At 39.7% G+C, this 18,668-nt stretch overlaps 1 protein-coding gene across 3 annotated transcripts in view; it reads left to right on the forward strand.

Moving 5' to 3' along the window:
* The window catches only part of Ophn1 (oligophrenin 1), a 326,280-nt gene that overhangs the window by 269,532 nt on the left and 38,080 nt on the right, over positions 1 to 18,668 (forward strand). For all 3 annotated transcript variants that reach the window (XM_050119716.1, XM_050119714.1, XM_050119715.1), the window contains one exon: positions 2,042 to 2,201. In XM_050119716.1, coding sequence (XP_049975673.1) covers positions 2,042 to 2,201 — 160 coding nt within the window. The remainder of the gene's footprint in view (positions 1 to 2,041; positions 2,202 to 18,668) is intronic.

Here is an 18,668-nt window from a genome sequence, read left to right on the forward strand (position 1 = left end):
ATAAAGGTTAATTGCAGAGCCATTTAAACTATTGAAAGGGACTGATCAGCAGCCAGAAATATCAAAGGCCTGAATGCTGGCAGCTCATTACCATCTGAATGGCACCCAGCCTTTGTTAAGGGCTTAAGAGACTTTATTATAAAGATTGGTCTAAGGATTCTGTCCCCCTTAATTACCCACTTAGTGTCAAGAACTTGCTTGTTCATGGGTCAGTCTCTCAGGGCCTTTAGCTGGGTGAGTTTGGCATTAGTATTTTGAGTGGGCACCGGGCCTACCCCTTATTCTAACCTCTACACCCCCACAGCCAAACCGGCCAAAGGGCTGTATGTTTTTCACTTGCCTGCCTCTAGTAGTTTAAAAGAGCTTTAATGGAGTTCGGTTCCTATAAAGATAATTAATTAGTAGCTGTTGTGTGCCAGGAACACAGTTGGAAGTTGTTTACCACCTAGTAGAAGTAGATAATTAAACTGAAAATTGCAATGTATTCTCCTTGCTAGTATTATCGGTTAAGGTGAAGACGGTACCAAATGGGTAGACCTGAAATCGCATACACACAAAGCAACATTAACCAGACTCGGCAGGTTATATTCATATATTTATGCACATGCTTGTAGCTAGCAAGAAAAATCAAAGAAAAAGAGGATATGAATTTGAAAGGGGGTAAGCTGGGAGGAAAGGGAAGAGGAAAATGGTATAATTTGTATTTTTTTTTCTGGAAAATTAAAAACATGTTTTTAAGAAAGCATGAGAGAGGGAAGGCAGAAATCCATTGTCTTCCTCATACTAAATGCCACCTTTGACTTAAAATGTATAGTCCTCAGTTTCAGCTACCTGGAAGGAGATAGATGTCACCAAAAGTAAATCTCCAGGAAAAATTAGTCATTCTTTAGATATGGGATAGGGGACATTCAAGGGAAAGGGTTGGCATAAGAGAAAGATAGGAAATTCTGTCGGCAATAACCATGGTATAGCCAGAAAACGCCTATCTAAGCAGTTGAGTGGAACACTTGTCAAAGATTAGCAGTGCCTATAACGGAGGTTCTTAGAAAGAGAAGCGCAGTGGGCAGTCCCGTGTTGAAGCAGCGTCACACTTGGTTTCTACTGCTCTAAAGTAGACACTCTTTACACAAGGAGGACAACCAAAGCTCAGGGAGGTTGGGATTAAAACTCCCTGTTGCACAGCTTGTGAGGGCACTGTTGGGATCCAAACTGGGCTCAACTTTAGAACCTAGGCTATACCTAAGGATTAGAAATGGGGGGGGGGGGATTACAAAAGGTTTTAGCTGTGCTCTCTAAAGACCTTTTGGCTTCTCCTGTAAGCGATGGGTAGCCAGTGGCAAGAATTGACGCAGAGCAGAGATCTGACGATCAGATTGCAGGAGCTACTCCCCAGCTCAGCAATTGTGATTTCAGGAAGATGCTTTTCCGTCTCCTTTGTTTTAGAAGATGAAGAAGCTGATCAAGGAGCGGTCAACCGTAGTATCCTTTTCGGTCTTTCAGGTTTTAGTTTTTTGACTTTGGTACTAGAATGGCCAGATTCCTCACTAGAAGGACTAGGTTTTTTTTTTTTTTTTTTTTTTTTNTTTTTTTTTTTTTTTTTTTTTTTTTTTTTTTTTTTTTTTTTTTTTTTTTTTTTTTTTTTTTTTTTTTTTTTTAAAGAAAGCAATGAAGTACTAGGGAAGTCCTCCACCTCTGGGTTATCCTTCTAATCTACTTTGCTCTTCATTGGCCCTGCTGTTCCCCATGCCTTGCACATACTCGGGCCTTTCTCCTGCCTCCCCACACCCTTTACTACCTCCACATCTGTCCCCTAACTCCTTCAGACTTGCTTTCTTAGTTCCTCCTCTCTCTCACTTTGGCTCCTATGCATATACTATCTTGTGTTACTTGCTAGTTTTTTCCATTGTGTTTTTTTCTTTCGTGTATACTTTTGGCCTCTTCTTTTCTACTCTTTGGTGTCTCTTATCTCCTTTAACACCTAGCATAGTTCTCGTTACTAGAAAAATGTACCTTTTTCATCATTTTCTTTTTCTTCTGGCAGTGTATGTGAGCACAGCAAAGAGAATCTTATGACACCTTCCAATATGGGGGTGATCTTTGGGCCCACCCTGATGAGAGCTCAAGAGGACACTGTGGCTGCTATGATGAACATCAAATTCCAGAACATTGTGGTAGAAATCCTGATTGAACACTTTGGCAAGGTAACCATTTCCTATCCTTAATATCTCCCCTCCAATAAAGTGACATCTTTCTTGTCTGCCTTTTAACTGTGTTTGTCTATCTGCCTGCCTGCCTGCCTGCCTGCCTGCCTGCCTGCCTCCCTCCCTCCCTCCCTCCCTCCCTCCCTCCCTCTCTCCCTCTTTCTTTCTTTCTTTCTTTCTTTCTTTCTTTCTTTCTTTCTTTTCTTTTCTTTCTTTTCTTTCTCCTTCCTTCCTTCCTTCCTTCCTTCTTTTTTGTTTAGATTTTCAAAGCAAAACATGTTATAAAAAGCTTGGCTATCCTGGAACTCACTATGTAGTGCATATCGAACCTGTCATCCTTATGACTTACTTTCCAGACTGTTTGGATCACAGACAGGAAGTTATGTGTCTTATTATTTGGTTCAAGTTGATATTGTGTGCCACAATGACATGTTTCTTGAAGATGTATAAATTAAAACTAGGGCCTTATATATGATAAGCAAATATTTTACCATTGATCTAGCCTCAAGCCCTCTTTTTACTTTTCAATCAGAGTCTTAATAAGGTGTCCCAGTCAACCTTCAATTCACTCTGTAACCCAGACAGATCTTCAAGTTATGATCCTCCTTTCCCAGCCTCCCAAGTATCTGAGATTACAGGCCTGCATTGTTAAACTTGGCCACAGTGATGTTTAATATTAAACCTAACACTTAGCAGTCAGGTAGTTGTGGCACACACCTTTAATCCCAGTACTCGGGAGGCAGAGGCAGGCGGATCTCTGTGAGTTCGAGGCCAGCCTGGTCTACAAGAGAGAGTTCCAGGACAGGCCCCAAAGCTACAGAAAAACCCTGTCTCAAAAAGCAAACAAACAAACAAAACACACAAAAATATAACACTTAGCTTTTCATCTATTAAGCATCTGTTACTTGAACATACACTGTTTTTATTATCAGGGAAATGCTGGGGATATTAAAGAAAAAAAAAGCCACTGGCTGTTTCTAAGACATTAACCATGAAGTATAGCAAAGGAAAGTGATACGGAAGAAGGTGATGCATATACAATGAAACTATAGGGTAGAGTTATCCTCACATACCAAGTCCATGACATCCCCCAATCAAATGACAGATTGCTAAGAGAAAAGTAAACAACATGTCTATGTAATTTTTATATGACATATGACTTTGCAACACTCTAGAATAAGCAACTTCCCCCCAAAACTCAGGTAAACTTATACTATATGATGAAATATCTGGTTCTAGAGAAATATGACTGCAGGACAATAGGGGCTGATAGAGTACTAACACACTGGAGGCAGGCCTATTTGTTTGGGATTTTTTTTGTGTGTGTGTTTCTGTACCTTTGAGAATACCATTGTTTGTTTTCCCTGGGTTCCTCTGGGTTTATCTTGTATAATGTACTTTAGTGGGAAATCAGAAAATTTTTTTCTGGCCTGCTTCAGTGAAAATGGGCAGCAGAAGGTCTGAGAACCATTATGTTTGCAAGTCCCATATTTAGCAAGTCTTGAATCCCATTTCAAGACCATAAATAAATCAGTGTGTTTATTTTAAATTACATCTCATTTTAAAATGTTTTAAGTTAGAGTATTTTATATCATATTTGACTTATAAGGTAGCATACATTATAATTTGGTCAAATCAAAGGAATAAATTATAGGGAGACAAAAAAAATGAACCTGGTAATGTGCTTGAGACAAGAAATACTTCTTAACATAAACTGTGTACTTGCCACAAATGTCCCATTGTTTATTTGTAAGAGCTTTTTAACAGACAGAGCCCTCCATGGAAAGCACTATTTTAAAAGAACTTTATTTGTATTGTGAAGGCCGATACAAGCTGAGTCTATCCATAGCTTAAGTCCAATCTTGATCACTTGTTAGCCTCACTAGGTAAGATGCTCAGATGCTGAGAGGCATAAACATACCATGGCTCTAATGTAAGAGATGTTTCTTTCTTTGCTGTAAAATAACCCAACTAAGATGACTTGATGTAATCAGGATTCTTTGTTGTTTCTTTCTTAGTGCTCTGAGAAGCCTAATATCCTGCTTTCGCTACAATGGTCATTCATCATCTCCATTCTAGCTGTTGAAAAGAATGAGAGAGTAGAGTTTATAACCCTGTGCTTTAAGGTTCTGGTCTGGGAGTTAGGCATCATTTTCATTACATTCCATTTTCTAAACTTCAATCTCACAATCATGCTCACTGATAAGAGAAGCAGAAAAGTAGTCTTTGTTTCTTTTTTTTTTAAGCCACAATCTTGCTTCATAGCCCAAGCTGCCTTTGAATTTGTAGTCAGTCTCCTTAACGTCCCAAGTCCTGGGATAAAACACATATGCAACTGTGCTGTCTCAAGAAGGGAAAGTCTTTTTTTGAGACAAGGTTTCTCTGTAGCTTTGGAGCCTATCCTGGAACTAGCTCTTGTAGACCAGGTTGGTCTCAAACTCACAGAGATCCGCCTGCCTCTGCCTCCCGAGTGCTGGGATTAAAGGTGTGCACCACCCGGCTTGAAGGTAAAGTCTTCAGTATAGCACATTCCCAACTAAGACTTCAAAAGGAGTAAGAGAATGCATCCACAGAAACAGCTAGTGTTCTCTGCCATGTTGTCCATGTCACTTCCAAAACTTTTCATAACCTTTCTGGTTTTGTCATTAGAAATTGAAAGAGGTTTATATGCTTCGATGTGATAGACATAGGTCCAAGGTTATTTCTTTAGGAAGTGGCAAAGATGGATAGCAAAATGGATAATGCACTTAGATGGAAGAGAGTTCAATTTTCCACAGCACAATAGAATAACTATAACACATGAACTGTGCCAAAAGAGAAAAAATTGTGAGTCTTATCACGAAGAAACAATAACTATATAAATATAAATATATATTTGATCCTTATGCACTGTGTGTGAAGGTATGAATTTTAACACTGTACCACATATGTATGTGTAATATCTGTCAACTAAAAAGTGTTAACAAGAGATATTCTAAGAGTCAAAGGACTTAATTAGGTACCACTGCAGCACCAGTCATGATGTGTAGTGACAGTAGGGTCTATACAAGGCGCCTTGTAATTATCGAGTTGTGAAGAAGAAGATAAGACCTACATTAGGTACCGTATTAATCAGGACTTTCTAGAGAGGTAGAACTGGTATGTGACATGTATAGACACTACAGAGGAGACCTGTTAGGGGAATTAGATGATGCGTTTATTGCAGCAAAAAAGTAACAGCATATACACCTATGATGGACTGGAGACCCCAGGATTCAATAGTATGACTCAGTCAAGTTCCAGGAGCCTCAGAACCAGGGAAGCCTACAGTATAAATCATCTTAGAAAGGCTACAGATAAAGGGGTCCCGGTGTGGGTGGTTAGCGTGGCGTAAGAGCAGGAGTGCAGAGGTCAGTGGGACAATAGTTTTGATGTCCAAAGCATGAGAAGAAAATTCAAATTAGTCTTCTGTGTTTTCATGGCGCCAACAGATCAGATGGGTTCTTCCCCAATGAGGGCTGATCTTCCTCATGTGGTCTACTTAGTCCAGTCTGTTTGTCGCTTAACAGTTGTCACAGAATCTAAAGCTGAATAGAAAGAGAAACGGGGAAAGCAAGTTGCAAGTGGATAACCCAGTGTGGACAAAGGTCAGAGACCTGATGCTGTGTTATTAGAACATGAAGTGGGAATAAAAAGTAGCAGATTGCACTGGAGGCAGACGCGGATCAGGGCTGAAAAGCAATTGACTGCCTAGTTGATGAGTTTGAACGTGAGCATTTTCTCCTGCCACTGCTAGGAAAGCATTGCTTTCTAGTAGAGAAAGGCTACAGTAAGCCTTGTATAAAAGAGGCTGCATTTAGAAGAATAGCTCACACAGTTGGAACACTGTCCGAGCACAAAGTAATTATATTCCGAGTTCAGACAGTGGGAAGAAGAAGAGAGAGGTGAAATCATTAGGACTTAATCAGAGGATGCTACTAAGGGTTTCTGATGCCTAGATTTCTTATTTGCCTGGCCAAGTGAATGTAGCCACTCTTTTTATCGTAAGAAATATAGAATGATAAATTTTGGGAGAGATGAAGGAAAGCTCAGTTTGGGGCAAGTTGGATTAGACAGGTCTGAAGGTGTGCAGGGAAGCTGGCTAATGTGAATCTAAAGAAAGGGTCACTGAATATAAAACCATATAGTAAACAATTTAGGATTTGGAGGCTACAGAACTCTGTCACAACTGACCCATGCTGACTGTAGAGTAGGGAAGCAACCATGTGTAAACAGGAGTGGCCATGTTGTACTAATTGCTTATAAAATAGGCTATTAAGCCCACGGTCTAATTCAGCCCTGGTGTATAATGATTAGATTTATTTATTGATGAGTTGGTTTATTCACACAGCATAATTATCTATCATCCATCTATCCATCCATCCTTTCATCCATCCCTATATGTGAGGTTTTGTTTAGACATAGGAAATAGGACAATCTATATAGAAGAAAGAGGGTTCAAAAGGATAATGAGGGAAGTAGTAGGACTTAGAATCCCTTGGAAAGCTTTTGGCTTTGTTTTCTATGACCAAAAGTAGATTTTTCAGCAGTTTAGTGACATGGTTTTTCTTATTTTTCATAGGACTATTCTGACTGAGGTGTGGACAATAGTTACAGTAGACGGAAATAGAAGTGGAAAGGCTAAACAATCATTTTATTTTATTTTCGTTTATTCAATTATTTATTTAGTCATACAATATATCTTGTTCATGATTTTCCCCTCCTTTAACTCTTCCTAGATCCTCCCTACTTCCCAACTGACTCAATTTAATGTTCTCTCTCGCTCTCTCCTTTCTCTCTCAAAGCAAAAGCAAGAAATAAAAATCAATTCAGATCAAACAAAAAACCAGTAAAATAAAAAACGGAAAAGCAAAGAAAGTAAAACAAAAATTCCACAAAGCATATATTTTGTTGTTTGTGTTAGCCAGATCTGGGCATGGGGCCTACCCTGGAATATTGTTGATAGACCAGTAACACTCTGTTGGAGAAACCCAATTTTCCCTTTCCCAGCAGGCATCAATTGCAGTGGCTTCTTGGTTAGGGGCAGGACCATTTGTCCACTTCCCCTTCATGGTGCTGGAGTTTAGTCCAAAGTTCTCACTCTCTACATACTGTCCAGTTGTAGTTCTCTGCATTGACTCCCGTTTCCTACAAAAAGAAGCTTCTCTGATGTGAGTTGAGCAAGGCGCTGATTTGTGGGTATAACAAAACCTCATTAGGAATCATGTAATTATACTCATTTAGCAGAAAATAGCATCAAATTTTCCCCTAAATCCATGATCGGTCTAGTCTCAGTTCTAGGCCGCGTTAGCAGTGTCTGGTATGGGCTTTACCTCATCCAGTCATCCTTAGATTAAATCAAAAGGTGACAGGTTACTTCCACTCAAAACAAATGCAAAACTTGAAAGTAGGTCTCACAAAGCATTTATTGGAGTTACTTGCTCAAACTACAGAAAGCTGACAAGAGAATTCACAGTAATTATAGATATATTAAGAGGCACACTGTATTTAATGAGTAGAATTTGCAACGTAGTAACGATATCATTTCTTTCCCAGATGACCTATATGTTTAAGTCAATGTCAAAATTCAGCCAAATATTTTTGTTGGTAGTGGCAAGGTTATACTAAGTAGGAGGATTCAAAAGGGACTATAAAAGCTAACACTCTTTTGAAAAGGAACAAACTGAGGTGTATTATTATTAATGCTTATGATATTCAGCACTAAGACAATATGCAATTAGCAAAAGGATAGACACAGACCAATGAAGCAGAATAAAGAATGTGCAGGCAGTCCTACAAAGTTTGGATAAACTATTTTTCACAAAGGTATAAGGGTAGCTGACACTGTCTTACATAGCTCAGGTAGCTGTCACTTGCCTTTTCCATAGCTCAGACCCCAAATTCAATCTCCAAGTATGGCAAAAGAATTTTAAATAAGAATAATATTTTCAACAAATGCTGTGAGAAATTGCACATATGTTGGTAATGAAAGTGAATCTCAATGTAAATCTCATAGCATGTACAAAAGTTAACTCAAAATGGATTATCTAAAAGGAATCAAAATCAGCAACAAAAAAATTGGAGTATTCAGTTACAGGCAAATTTTTGGAAAATTGCATAGGAGAAAGTCTGCAGGCCCTTGGTCTTTTTGAAGAGTTTTTTGATGTGACACCCAGAAAGGAAAACAAGTCAGTGGGTTGGATTTTTATCAAAGTTACTACCAAGTTGCAAAGGATTCATATCTAGAATATATAAAGAATTCACATAGCCAACCACAAAGGATCAAGCATTGTAATTATTAAACTGGATAAAGTCATGAACAGTATGCACAGATGGCAAGTAAGAGATTAGAAGTTGTTCAGGATAACTAACCAGTAGGGAAATGCAAATTAAGACCCCAGTGAGATAGCACTGAATATTTATCAGAACAGCAGAAATAAAAAACAGTGACAATGCAAAATGGTGACGAGGGTACACAGAAGCTCAAATGTGTCATACTTCTCAAATTGGAATATAAAATAGGACAGCCTCTCTGAAAAATAGATGTGCAGTTTCTTAATTAAAACAAAGCAAACCAAACACGGACATCTGGGGAACCATATTTTGCTCTCCTGAGCATTTGTCAGATAGAGACAAAAGCTGTTTACCTCTGCAGGGATTTAAACTTATCTATCATGTTACCGCTGTATGTCAGGTATTATTGGAGACAATTTTACACCGAAGTTCACATTAGGAGAACAGAATGGCTTGTCCAGGGTCACCGAATGAGCCAGTTTGGGAACTCAGATTTAACATTAACTCAAATCGACACTACAGGGTCTTTGCTGGGTTCTTGAAAATGAGTACATAAGTGGTGGAGATTGTTATTAGAGATGAAAAGGTCGAGGATATTGAGACTAGAGTTGCCAAAGGTCATCCACATAGTGGAGATTTGTGTTAGATGTCTGTGCTAGTTGGAAAGATGAATGTCTCCCATAGGTTCAGGTATTCGAGTACTTGGTCCCCAGTTGCAGGCACTGTTTGGGGAGAGTTCTAGAAGATTTTGGAGGTGGATCCGTGCTGAAGGAAGGCCATCACTGAAGGCCAGCTCTGCGAGTTTCTAACTTTGTCCCCCTTCCTCTCTTGTAGTTTGCCTCTGTTTTTTTCTGCTTCCTGCCTGTGTATAGAAGTGTGATCTTTCTGCTTCCCGGCCCTGCCGCTATTCCTGCTGCTTGCTGCCACCCTTCTCCACCATTGTGGGCTCTCCTTTTGGAACCATAAACCCAAATAATTTCTTTTCTTCTTTAAGTTGTCTTAGTCATGGCATTTTTATCAGAGCAGCACAAGTAACTAATACAGTATCCTAATTTTAACATTTGATGGTGAACTTATGAATCTTGTTGGTTTGAGTGAAGAGTTTAGCTCCAGGCAGAAGAGGCCATGGAAATGCTTCCGTATGTCCCGACTTACTGCACTTTAAATGTTCTTATTCATTTGTGAGTGGATAGAGGAAAGATGATGGCATGTTTAGTCTGTTATCAGTCAAAACCCTTTAATTTCTGGCTGGGTGGTGGCGGCGAATACTTTTTTTAATCCCAGCACTCAGGAGACAGAGGGCCTGTGAGTTAGAAACCGCCCTGGTTAACAGAGTACATTCCAGGAAGAGCCAGGACTACACAGAGAAGCCCTGTCTCAAAAACAAAAACAAACAAAAACAACCCACTCAAATTTCTGTTAAATTTATTCTATAGATTTTAAAGATAAAAGACCAATTTTATTTTACCAAAAAGATCTGCTCTTTGGTGAATATCCTAATCCCAACAGGGTTTATAAAATTATTTTGCTGCATGTTTGGTCCGGATCCCTAACTCTATATTATAGCAGTATGTGAGGAACAATTAATTACAAATACTGGTTATCTGTTATCCCCAGTCTCCAATAGGAGGTCATTTCAGCTTACTGGTGCGCAGCGGTGGGGTGAGGCTGTTACATCTTGCTAGATTTTAAATATGTATTACATGATTGTAATTCTGGCCTTTGTGTGGTACTAAAGATGTACATTAGCTATGTTTTCAAAACAGCAATATGACAATCACAAATTGCTTCTGATTTATAAATTTCCTTCAGGTGAGGCATCTTATGTGGCTATAGAAAATGAACTTCCAGTGTGCTAAGCATTTATCAAATTGCCGTTTTGAAAAAGAGAAAACTGATGTGTGGGGTTGTCCCCAAAATTATATACCTTATGTAGGCATGACTACATAGAATAGTTGTGGGGATTAAAAGAGATAATATATATGAGAGTTGAGGCTGCCCAGCAAGCACTAGGGATTATATGTTCCTGCCGAGTTGTTCGGCTAATGGGATATGATTTTTCGGTTGACATATTATAATTTCAGTAATATTTTTTCCATTTACGCTTGCTCTTTAATAGAAAGGGCTTAAACACACTGGCTTTCAGTTTCTGTATCAGCCCCTTTAAAAAAAATACCTAGCTAGTCTGTAAAGAAAACTGATGTTTAAAGGAGTCCATTCCGAGATTTGTCTGAGCACTGTTGTTTTTAAGTAATTTGAATCACCTCTAAATTTCCAAGTAGGAGAGCAGATAAGTAACGGGGGAAAGGAAGTTCTTCCCCCTCCACTAATCCCCTAGAATAGCACTGTCAATTATTCTGAAGTTCTTAGTCTTTAGCCCATGGAATAGTGTGTGGATCAGGGTACGCTAACCCGATACTGCTGGCTTGAGACACAGAGGTAATTTGGATTGGCAGAGGAAGGTTGGTTTTTGTTTTCTGAACATTTTGTTTGGGGCAGCTGCTGGGAATTACAGGGAAAGAGGGAGGCCAGCTGGGAAGGCAGTTCTTAGTGATTTAGTTCTGAGGACAGAATTGTATTTCCCTTAAGGAGGTGGAATATGGGACAGATCCATTTGGCTATCAGAACTAGAAAGTGACTTTTAAAGATCTTCTGACTCAGGCACTTCATTTTCCATAAAGCCCCGTCTCTTTGCAAAATGCTTTGTTGCAGCTCCATCCCCACCCTTGCCTTTGGACCTTCATATCCCCTTGGTTCTTCACAAGGTACTTTATAAAAGAGCTCAGGGACCAGGATTGAATCTTTGCCTATTCTATTATCTCACACGTACTTTGGAAAGACATTTGTCAGCCGCACAGCCGGACTTCAGCACTTTCCCCATTTGTTGCTCCTGATTGCAACTGTGCTAGAGACCAGTTACTGGTCAACCTGCTCAGAAATCGATTTTTGAGCAATGACCCAGGAGTCAGGCTGGGTGCAGTGAGGTGTACTCTTAGCTCATCTAGTCCTCATTCCGACTCTGAAATGATGCACATTATTGATTTTCTAGATTAGGGAACAGAGATACTGAGTTTGGTGAGTGGCAAAACTGAGACAAATCTAGTTGTGGCTGCATCTCAAGGAATAGAGACCTCTTTTCAAGCGAAAGATTAAGGAGAGTAGTCGTTTGTGCTTGTCTTTGTATCACTGATATTGACGTGGCTATTGTTGCTCTCGTTAACTTCCTCTGCGGTGCTAATATGTGTATTCCAATGCTTTCCTTTTTCTTTATGCATGTTTCTTAGTATTGGGGATGTAACCCAGGGCATCACACATACTATGACTGCCATACCGCTGAGCTACAGCTATAGTCCAATATTTCCCTTCTGGTGGGTGGGTAATTGCCTTTCAATTATGCACCGTGTTGCTTCATGATCTTAGTATAGTTTTCTGGGAAAACAATTATTTTCAAGGTAATTAGGAAATCCACTACTATTATATGTCAGAATGGATTTTACTGTCTCTAAAGATGAATGGTTTGAGGGTGTGGTTGGAGGAACTGAAAAACTGAAGGATACAGTCTTTGCCGCAGATGGCTGAGGGCAGTTCTTCTTGTAAACTGGCCAGAGAAAGCTGGATTGTTTTCAATACAAAGTTTGTGAGAACTCCAATGTTGCCTATGTTCCCAAATGTCCAAACAGGAACTTATCCAGGAAAAAGACATCATTAATGTTGTAGCAACATGATGGATTGGAAGAGGCAAACAAGAGTCCCTTTTAAAAAACAACTCTGATTTATGTATTTTTCTGACACCCAATCTAGCAGCCCCGAGGACACAGACCACAGCCCTGGTTTGCTTCTTTTTCCTGAAATGTGACTTCTGTAGATTTGTGTCGGCCGCCAGAGGGCAGCAAGAGAACAGAGAAATGTGTTTCCTTCTTTGTGCAATGATAAATGACAGATACACACATTCAGACACACATTACATGTGTGTGTATTAATTTGAAATGTAAACGCTGATTGCAAATCACAATGCGTCTTACTATAAAGCTTGTTTATAGTGTTTATATTTTAAAATGTCCCTGTCGTCATCTAAATATTCATTAATAGTACATACACGTATATGTGTGCATATGTAACAGGAATATAGAGAGGGTGAGAGAATCTAATTAAGTCAGATCTGTGCTTCATTGCATTTAATTTCTGAAATGATAAGGTTAAGCTAAAAAGTTATTAAGAATAACATTTTTATTAGCTTATTCATGTTAGGACATTTTCAGAATCTAATATGTAGTTAGCTGAGAATTTGACAAGCATTTTCAAATGAATCTTCAGAAAAGTATCTTTAAGTATGCATATTGCGATCAAAGGGTAATCTGAAGAAAAATAGCTTTGAGCAGGGAATTATTAAGATTGAGAAACTTCAGATGTGTTCACTAGTCATAGTGAATCTTTTAAAGATACAGTTTCGAGGTTTCAACCCTGGCTGATTTGAGCTCTTCACACATTCTCCGGCAGCCGGGTTCTCTCAGCTAGCCTTTGGATCAAGGTCAGGGCTTGCTGCAGCTCAATCAGCATGTCCAAACCCGATGAGATTGCGTGTGAAGTACAGGGTACATTTGGGAGTGACATTTGCCCCCAGTGTTCTGATACCTGAAATCCTCATTATGAGTCACTCTTTCGATTCTGGTCACCCTGATCGTTCTCTGGAAGATTCAGCAAAAGGTAGCGATACATTCTCCTCTCCCTTTCCTTTCTCCAGCTGGCACTACAGTGCTCCCAACAGTAAGAACCGTAGGTAGCATTTCACGAGGACTTACTATATGCTAAGCCTTTGCTGTTCAATATTCTATCGAGTCCTTCCAACAACTCTTGAGGTGTTCTCCCATTTTACTGGTAGGTAATGAGACAGAGAAGGGCTAAGTTTGCTGTGGGTTATCAAAATCAAACATGTTTGTTGTTGTTGTTGTTCGTATCTAGTTTACATGTCCAAGCGGAAACACACCTAAATAGAATAAATACCTTTTAAAGGTATTATTGACTTACTTGTTGTTGTTATTTTAAGTTCTGGGGATGGACCCCAGGGCCCTGCACCTATGAACTGCTAGGCAAGCCCTGAGCTATAACCTTAGTTAGCCTTTGCTGTTCTAAAAAGATTTCCCAAATGATATAGACTATTTTCCTCACTAGACGGTGATTGTTTCATAGAATTTATCTCTGTGTCTGACATGGCTTTGGAGTACTCTGAAGTCTCCGGTCAAAGTCTAGACGATATAGTAAGACTGGGGTCAGTAGGCTAGAGGGCCAGATGGTGGACTCTGGCAGCCAGGCCTGGAACAGCCTGACTTTTTGCAGTCAGGCAGTTGTGCCAATAGGAGTTTTAGGGGCTAAGGAGCAGTGGATGAGGCCTGAGAGATTGTGTGCTTTATTTCTGTTCTCTGAGATTTTGTGGCTGATGACTGGGTCACAGCTACTTCTTTGGATTAACACAAAGACTCCAGGAAGTGTCCTGGTTAACTATATAGGCTTCTCAAGTATCTCTAGTGATGTGAAAGCAATGAAAAGAATGGAATAACTTTAGAACCAGACAGCCCTGGAGTGTAGTTCTAATTGTATCCTTTGCTATCTGGGTGGTCTTAAGCAAGTCAGTTTATCTCCCTGAGCCGTGTTTGCCTCCTTTTAAAAAAGGAGACGAATGATTAACCCTACCTCAGTGTCATTAGGAGGATTCGCTATGATAAAGGTGTCCAGTGCTCTGTATATAGCACAATGCCTATGCCCTCCCCCACCAGCGTTTTAGAGTATGGATGGGAAATGAACTTGATCTTAGTGGGCACATTCTCCTATAATCAATTTTCCTTTCTGTCTCTGAATTCATTGTAATAAAATAAGCTTGTCTTAGAGGCCCTTCGACCCTTATTTACTTCTGTTTCCTTGCGGTAAAGACGCTCTTCACTTCCACAGTCTAAATCGTACTATGCTGGTCCAAAAGAAGCACTCCACTTGATATCTATCAATCCATTCTTCGTAGAAAACACATAATTACCAATTCCAGTCAGAACATTCTTAGCAGGATCTGACTGCATTCTTTCATTCCCTTGGTGTTCTCATTCCAAGGCAACCAACCAGGGAATGGATAGCCAATCAGAGCATGGGTTACAGACCTAGTAAATATAGTTAATGGAAGGCAATGGTTATTTTCTACAGTAGATGCTGTACTTTAAGGGAAAGGAGACCATATTGGGCCTTAGAACTTGGGCTCTAATCACAATTCTATCTTCTACTAGTTTTGGAGCCCTGGGCAATTCATAACTCCTCTTTGGATATTAGTTTTTCCACAAGTACAATGTATGAATAGGACCAAATAGCATTCTGCAATATTATATCTAAAAAGAAAATCTTAAAGACTATGTGTTGCTGAGTCAAAAGACAGTCGTGATGACAGCCCTCTTTTAAAAGTTGGCTCTTGTTTACAAGAGACGTGACATTTTCAAAGTTATGTAGATACTCCAAGCAAACTTGGTGACACACTTGATGTTTAAAGTGGTTTGTGCCAAATGCTAAGAGCTTATTATTTTTGACCCCATTGCCACCTTTGTTTCTAATGCATTTTAAAATACAGTTTCTGCTAGTATAACCAGACCTCAGAAAAGCTCCATCTAGCCTCAGCCAGAGTATAAGTGGAGAGTTGGTGGAAAGCTGGCATTCTTCAGGGCCAGATATTATAGCTTAGATTTCTAGAAATTCAAGGTAGGCTTTTTGTTGTTGTTGTTTTTCTTTTCCTTTTGTTTTCTACAATCTGATATATGGAACCTGGAAGCCCCATCTGGGGTGAATCTCCATAGTTGTTCAGCTCTGTGAGTTTTTGACGATTTGAAAATGACCATCTTTTATTAAACTTTATTCTCACACCTAAATGCATGACAGAGGAAAGTCTACAATGGGAGGAGAAATTCATCACCAAGCTTAGGTAAGTAGTTCATGAACCTCCAGTTCATTGAAGGGAGTTCATTTCTGGCTGTGCCCCAAATTCAGTGTTATAATTCAGATTTAGTCCTCAGAACCCTTTAGAAAGAGGAGGAATGTCCTGGAGTTGGACACCTGACTCCAACCCTAGGCAACAGCCAACAGCTACCTGAATAGAATTTAGCCTTGGATATTGATTTCCTTTTGACCAGGCATTGCGGATTTTTCTCAGTGAATATTTTACACGGTGCCAATCATGTGTCCACAAATAAGCACTATTTTGGCCCAAAATTCTATTCTGACCACTCTCTGAGATTGTTTTCCTATACTCACTCTTAGTAACTGCAAGAGCCTGGGTATTCTTACCTAGTTTGCAGAGAGAAGTCAGTTAGTCATATAGTTGCTGGAATTTTGATGCGTGGTAAACTGCCTGATCCTGCTCCCATTCAAATAATCATTTGTTCAAATTAAAATGTTTCCTTCTTATATAGTAGAAAGAGTGTTAGCCTTGAAGTCAGACACTTCGGAGTTCATAACATGGCCTTGCTACTTATTATCGGGTAGCCTTGGAAAGATACACTCTCTTTATTCCCAGCCAAGCTCTTGGCCTTAAATCCCCTCTCCAGCCTTCTCTCCAAGCTGGTCTAGTCTTTCTGTTAGCAAAGAATGCCCACTTACTCTTTCAGCTATGTAAAAGACCCCAGAGTCTAGAGAAGGAAAAATGAGGACCAATGCCCTATCAAATTCTATTGGTAATTATTTACTTTTCATTTATATTTCCAACCATTCTTTCCTCTTTTAATACTATTAATGGGGTGGATAGATGGATTAATTCTGTGCTGACCATAACGTAATAGTTAGCTAATTAATCATATATTTAAAACCCAAGTTTTCATTGGAGAGAAAAGAAATTATGAAAAGTCACTAAGTAAATATATATATTTACTTAGAACTGTACCTAACACATAAAAATGGTATAGGAGTTTACCATGAAAACAGTCCTTTACCCATCACTTGTCCCTGGGAAAAGTTTGTGCTGTCTAAGTTGTACTTTAGTCACTTGTCTGAGTCCACAGTTAGAATCATTTTCTCTTTCCTTCTCCGCTATCACTGTTGCCTTCCCTTCACAATGATATCAGAAGGCCTAAGAGAGCGTGGTTCTCTATCTTCCATCGCTGACCCAGTAGAAAAGCCTTGTTTCCTGTGAGTTTGGGGTTTGTTTCTTCTATTTAGAAGGTATACTGTCCATCATGGGAACCAACTTAGGACAAGCCCTTTCATGGATAGTCAAGAAATCAAAGGAGGAATAAGCAGTGCAGGCTGGGCTTCTTTTCTTGGGCTCTCCAATTCCCCTTTCACCTCTAAAAGTCTCCTCATTAACATTGGGCTACCAACAGTAAATCAAGGGATTTGGGGCTCTTGATTACAGAAACCAATAAAGTGTGCTCCAAAAAATAAAAAGCAGAAGCTCTTGCATTCGTCTTCTTTCTTGCCCCTCTCTTAAGAGAAACTATGACATCTCCCTTCCAAAGTTTTCCTTCTCAGTCCCACAAGTTAGGTCTGCAGGTAATAGCCCGGTTCTCAAGTGCCCATGATATTCATTCAATGAATGGTTACTAATTTTGTGGTATATAACAATCAAAATTCTGGCACTGGGAATACTCTTTTAAACCAAACAAAGCCTTTTAAAATAAGTCTCATATTTTCCTGGGGAAAGACCAATTAGACATATTTATCAAATAATAGTAAATACTCTGAAAAAAAAAAAAAGCCAGGTAAAGGTTAGTATTTGTAAGACAATGAAAGAAGGCCTTTCACAGTGGAAAATTTAGACAGCGATCTCCATGAAATAAGAATATGAGCTATGGTAGCTCTCTTAGAGCTCTATGAATACTAAAACCAATTATAGGGGCCCCGAAGCAGATGTGTGGTTGGTATGTTGAACAGCGAAGGGAGGATAGTGGAATGAGCAAAGTAGCCGTTTGTTTCATTTCTCTTCTCAAAGGCTACACAAGGGCTAAATTCATCCTTCAAAAAATGTGGGCCAGCAGCTGGCCTGGATCTGAAAAAGCCTGGGTCAAAACCGGTCTCGCTGAACATAGCGGACAAGGAGGACTACTGAGACCTCAAGAACAATGGCAACGGGTTTTTGATTCTACTGGACCTATTGGTTTCGTGGGAGCCTAGGCAGTTTCGTGGATGCTCACCTTTCTAGACCTGGATGGAGGTGGGTGGTCCTTGGACTTCCCACAGGGCAGAGAACCCTGATTGCTTTTTGGGCTGACGAGGGAGGGGGACTTGATTGGGGGAGGGGGAGGGAAAGGGGAGGCGGCGGTGGGGAAGAAACAGAAATCTTTAATAAATAAATTAATTAATAAAAAAATAAAAATAAATAAAAAAATAAAAAACAAAAAAAATGTGGGCCAGGCAGTAAACATTATTGACTGTGTTCCTGAAACGGAGACAAGAGGATTGCTGTAAGTTAAAGGCCATCCTGAGCTACATATAATGAGTTCCAGGACAGCCTGGGCTACAGAATGAAACTCTGTCTCCAAAAGTAATCAAAACATTGAAACAAAATACACAAAGTGAGGTCTTTAGAGGGCCCACAGAACAGAAAGAGGTAAATTACTTCTCTTACCAAAGGAATTGCCAAAATTTCCACATTAACGTTTGGCTCCATGGTTTACATCTGCAGACCAGCTTTGGGAGGGATGTTGCAATCTGTGATGACTTTGGGGTTATGCAGGCCACATTTTAATTTCAGAGTGGTCACATAACCAGGATTATATGGCCCATCTACTTTTCTGTACTTCTCCCATTTGGACAGAATACAGCTTTAAGCGTCCCATTTACCCTCTCTGAGGCCGGATTTCTGATATATTGGCAGAATGGGTCTCAGAAGGTTCCTGATCAGTGTCTCAGTCAACTTGGCACCTCTTCCTAAAGAAAAGCAGGCTTCAAGAAAGTGCTGTTGTCAATGTGCTGCAGATAGTTTGTGTAATGAGGTAAGGGATAAAAAGATCATTTGATGTGGCACAGACTTTGGAGAGTCCCTGAATCCCTGTCCTCTGTTCTCTGTGCCGCAGAAGCATTTCCGCCACCCCATTTCTTCCCTCCCTTGCTCTTTCCCTGACAACAAACATTTCTTTCTGCCTCTGTCTTTACCCAAGTATACATAGGTGTAATTTCTTTGTAGTGTTGCTGATA

The sequence above is a fragment of the Alexandromys fortis genome, unplaced genomic scaffold (genome assembly GCF_014885135.2).
Source record: "Alexandromys fortis isolate MF-2015 unplaced genomic scaffold, M_Fortis_MF-2015_v1.1 scaffold_155, whole genome shotgun sequence".
NCBI lineage: Eukaryota > Metazoa > Chordata > Mammalia > Rodentia > Cricetidae > Alexandromys > Alexandromys fortis.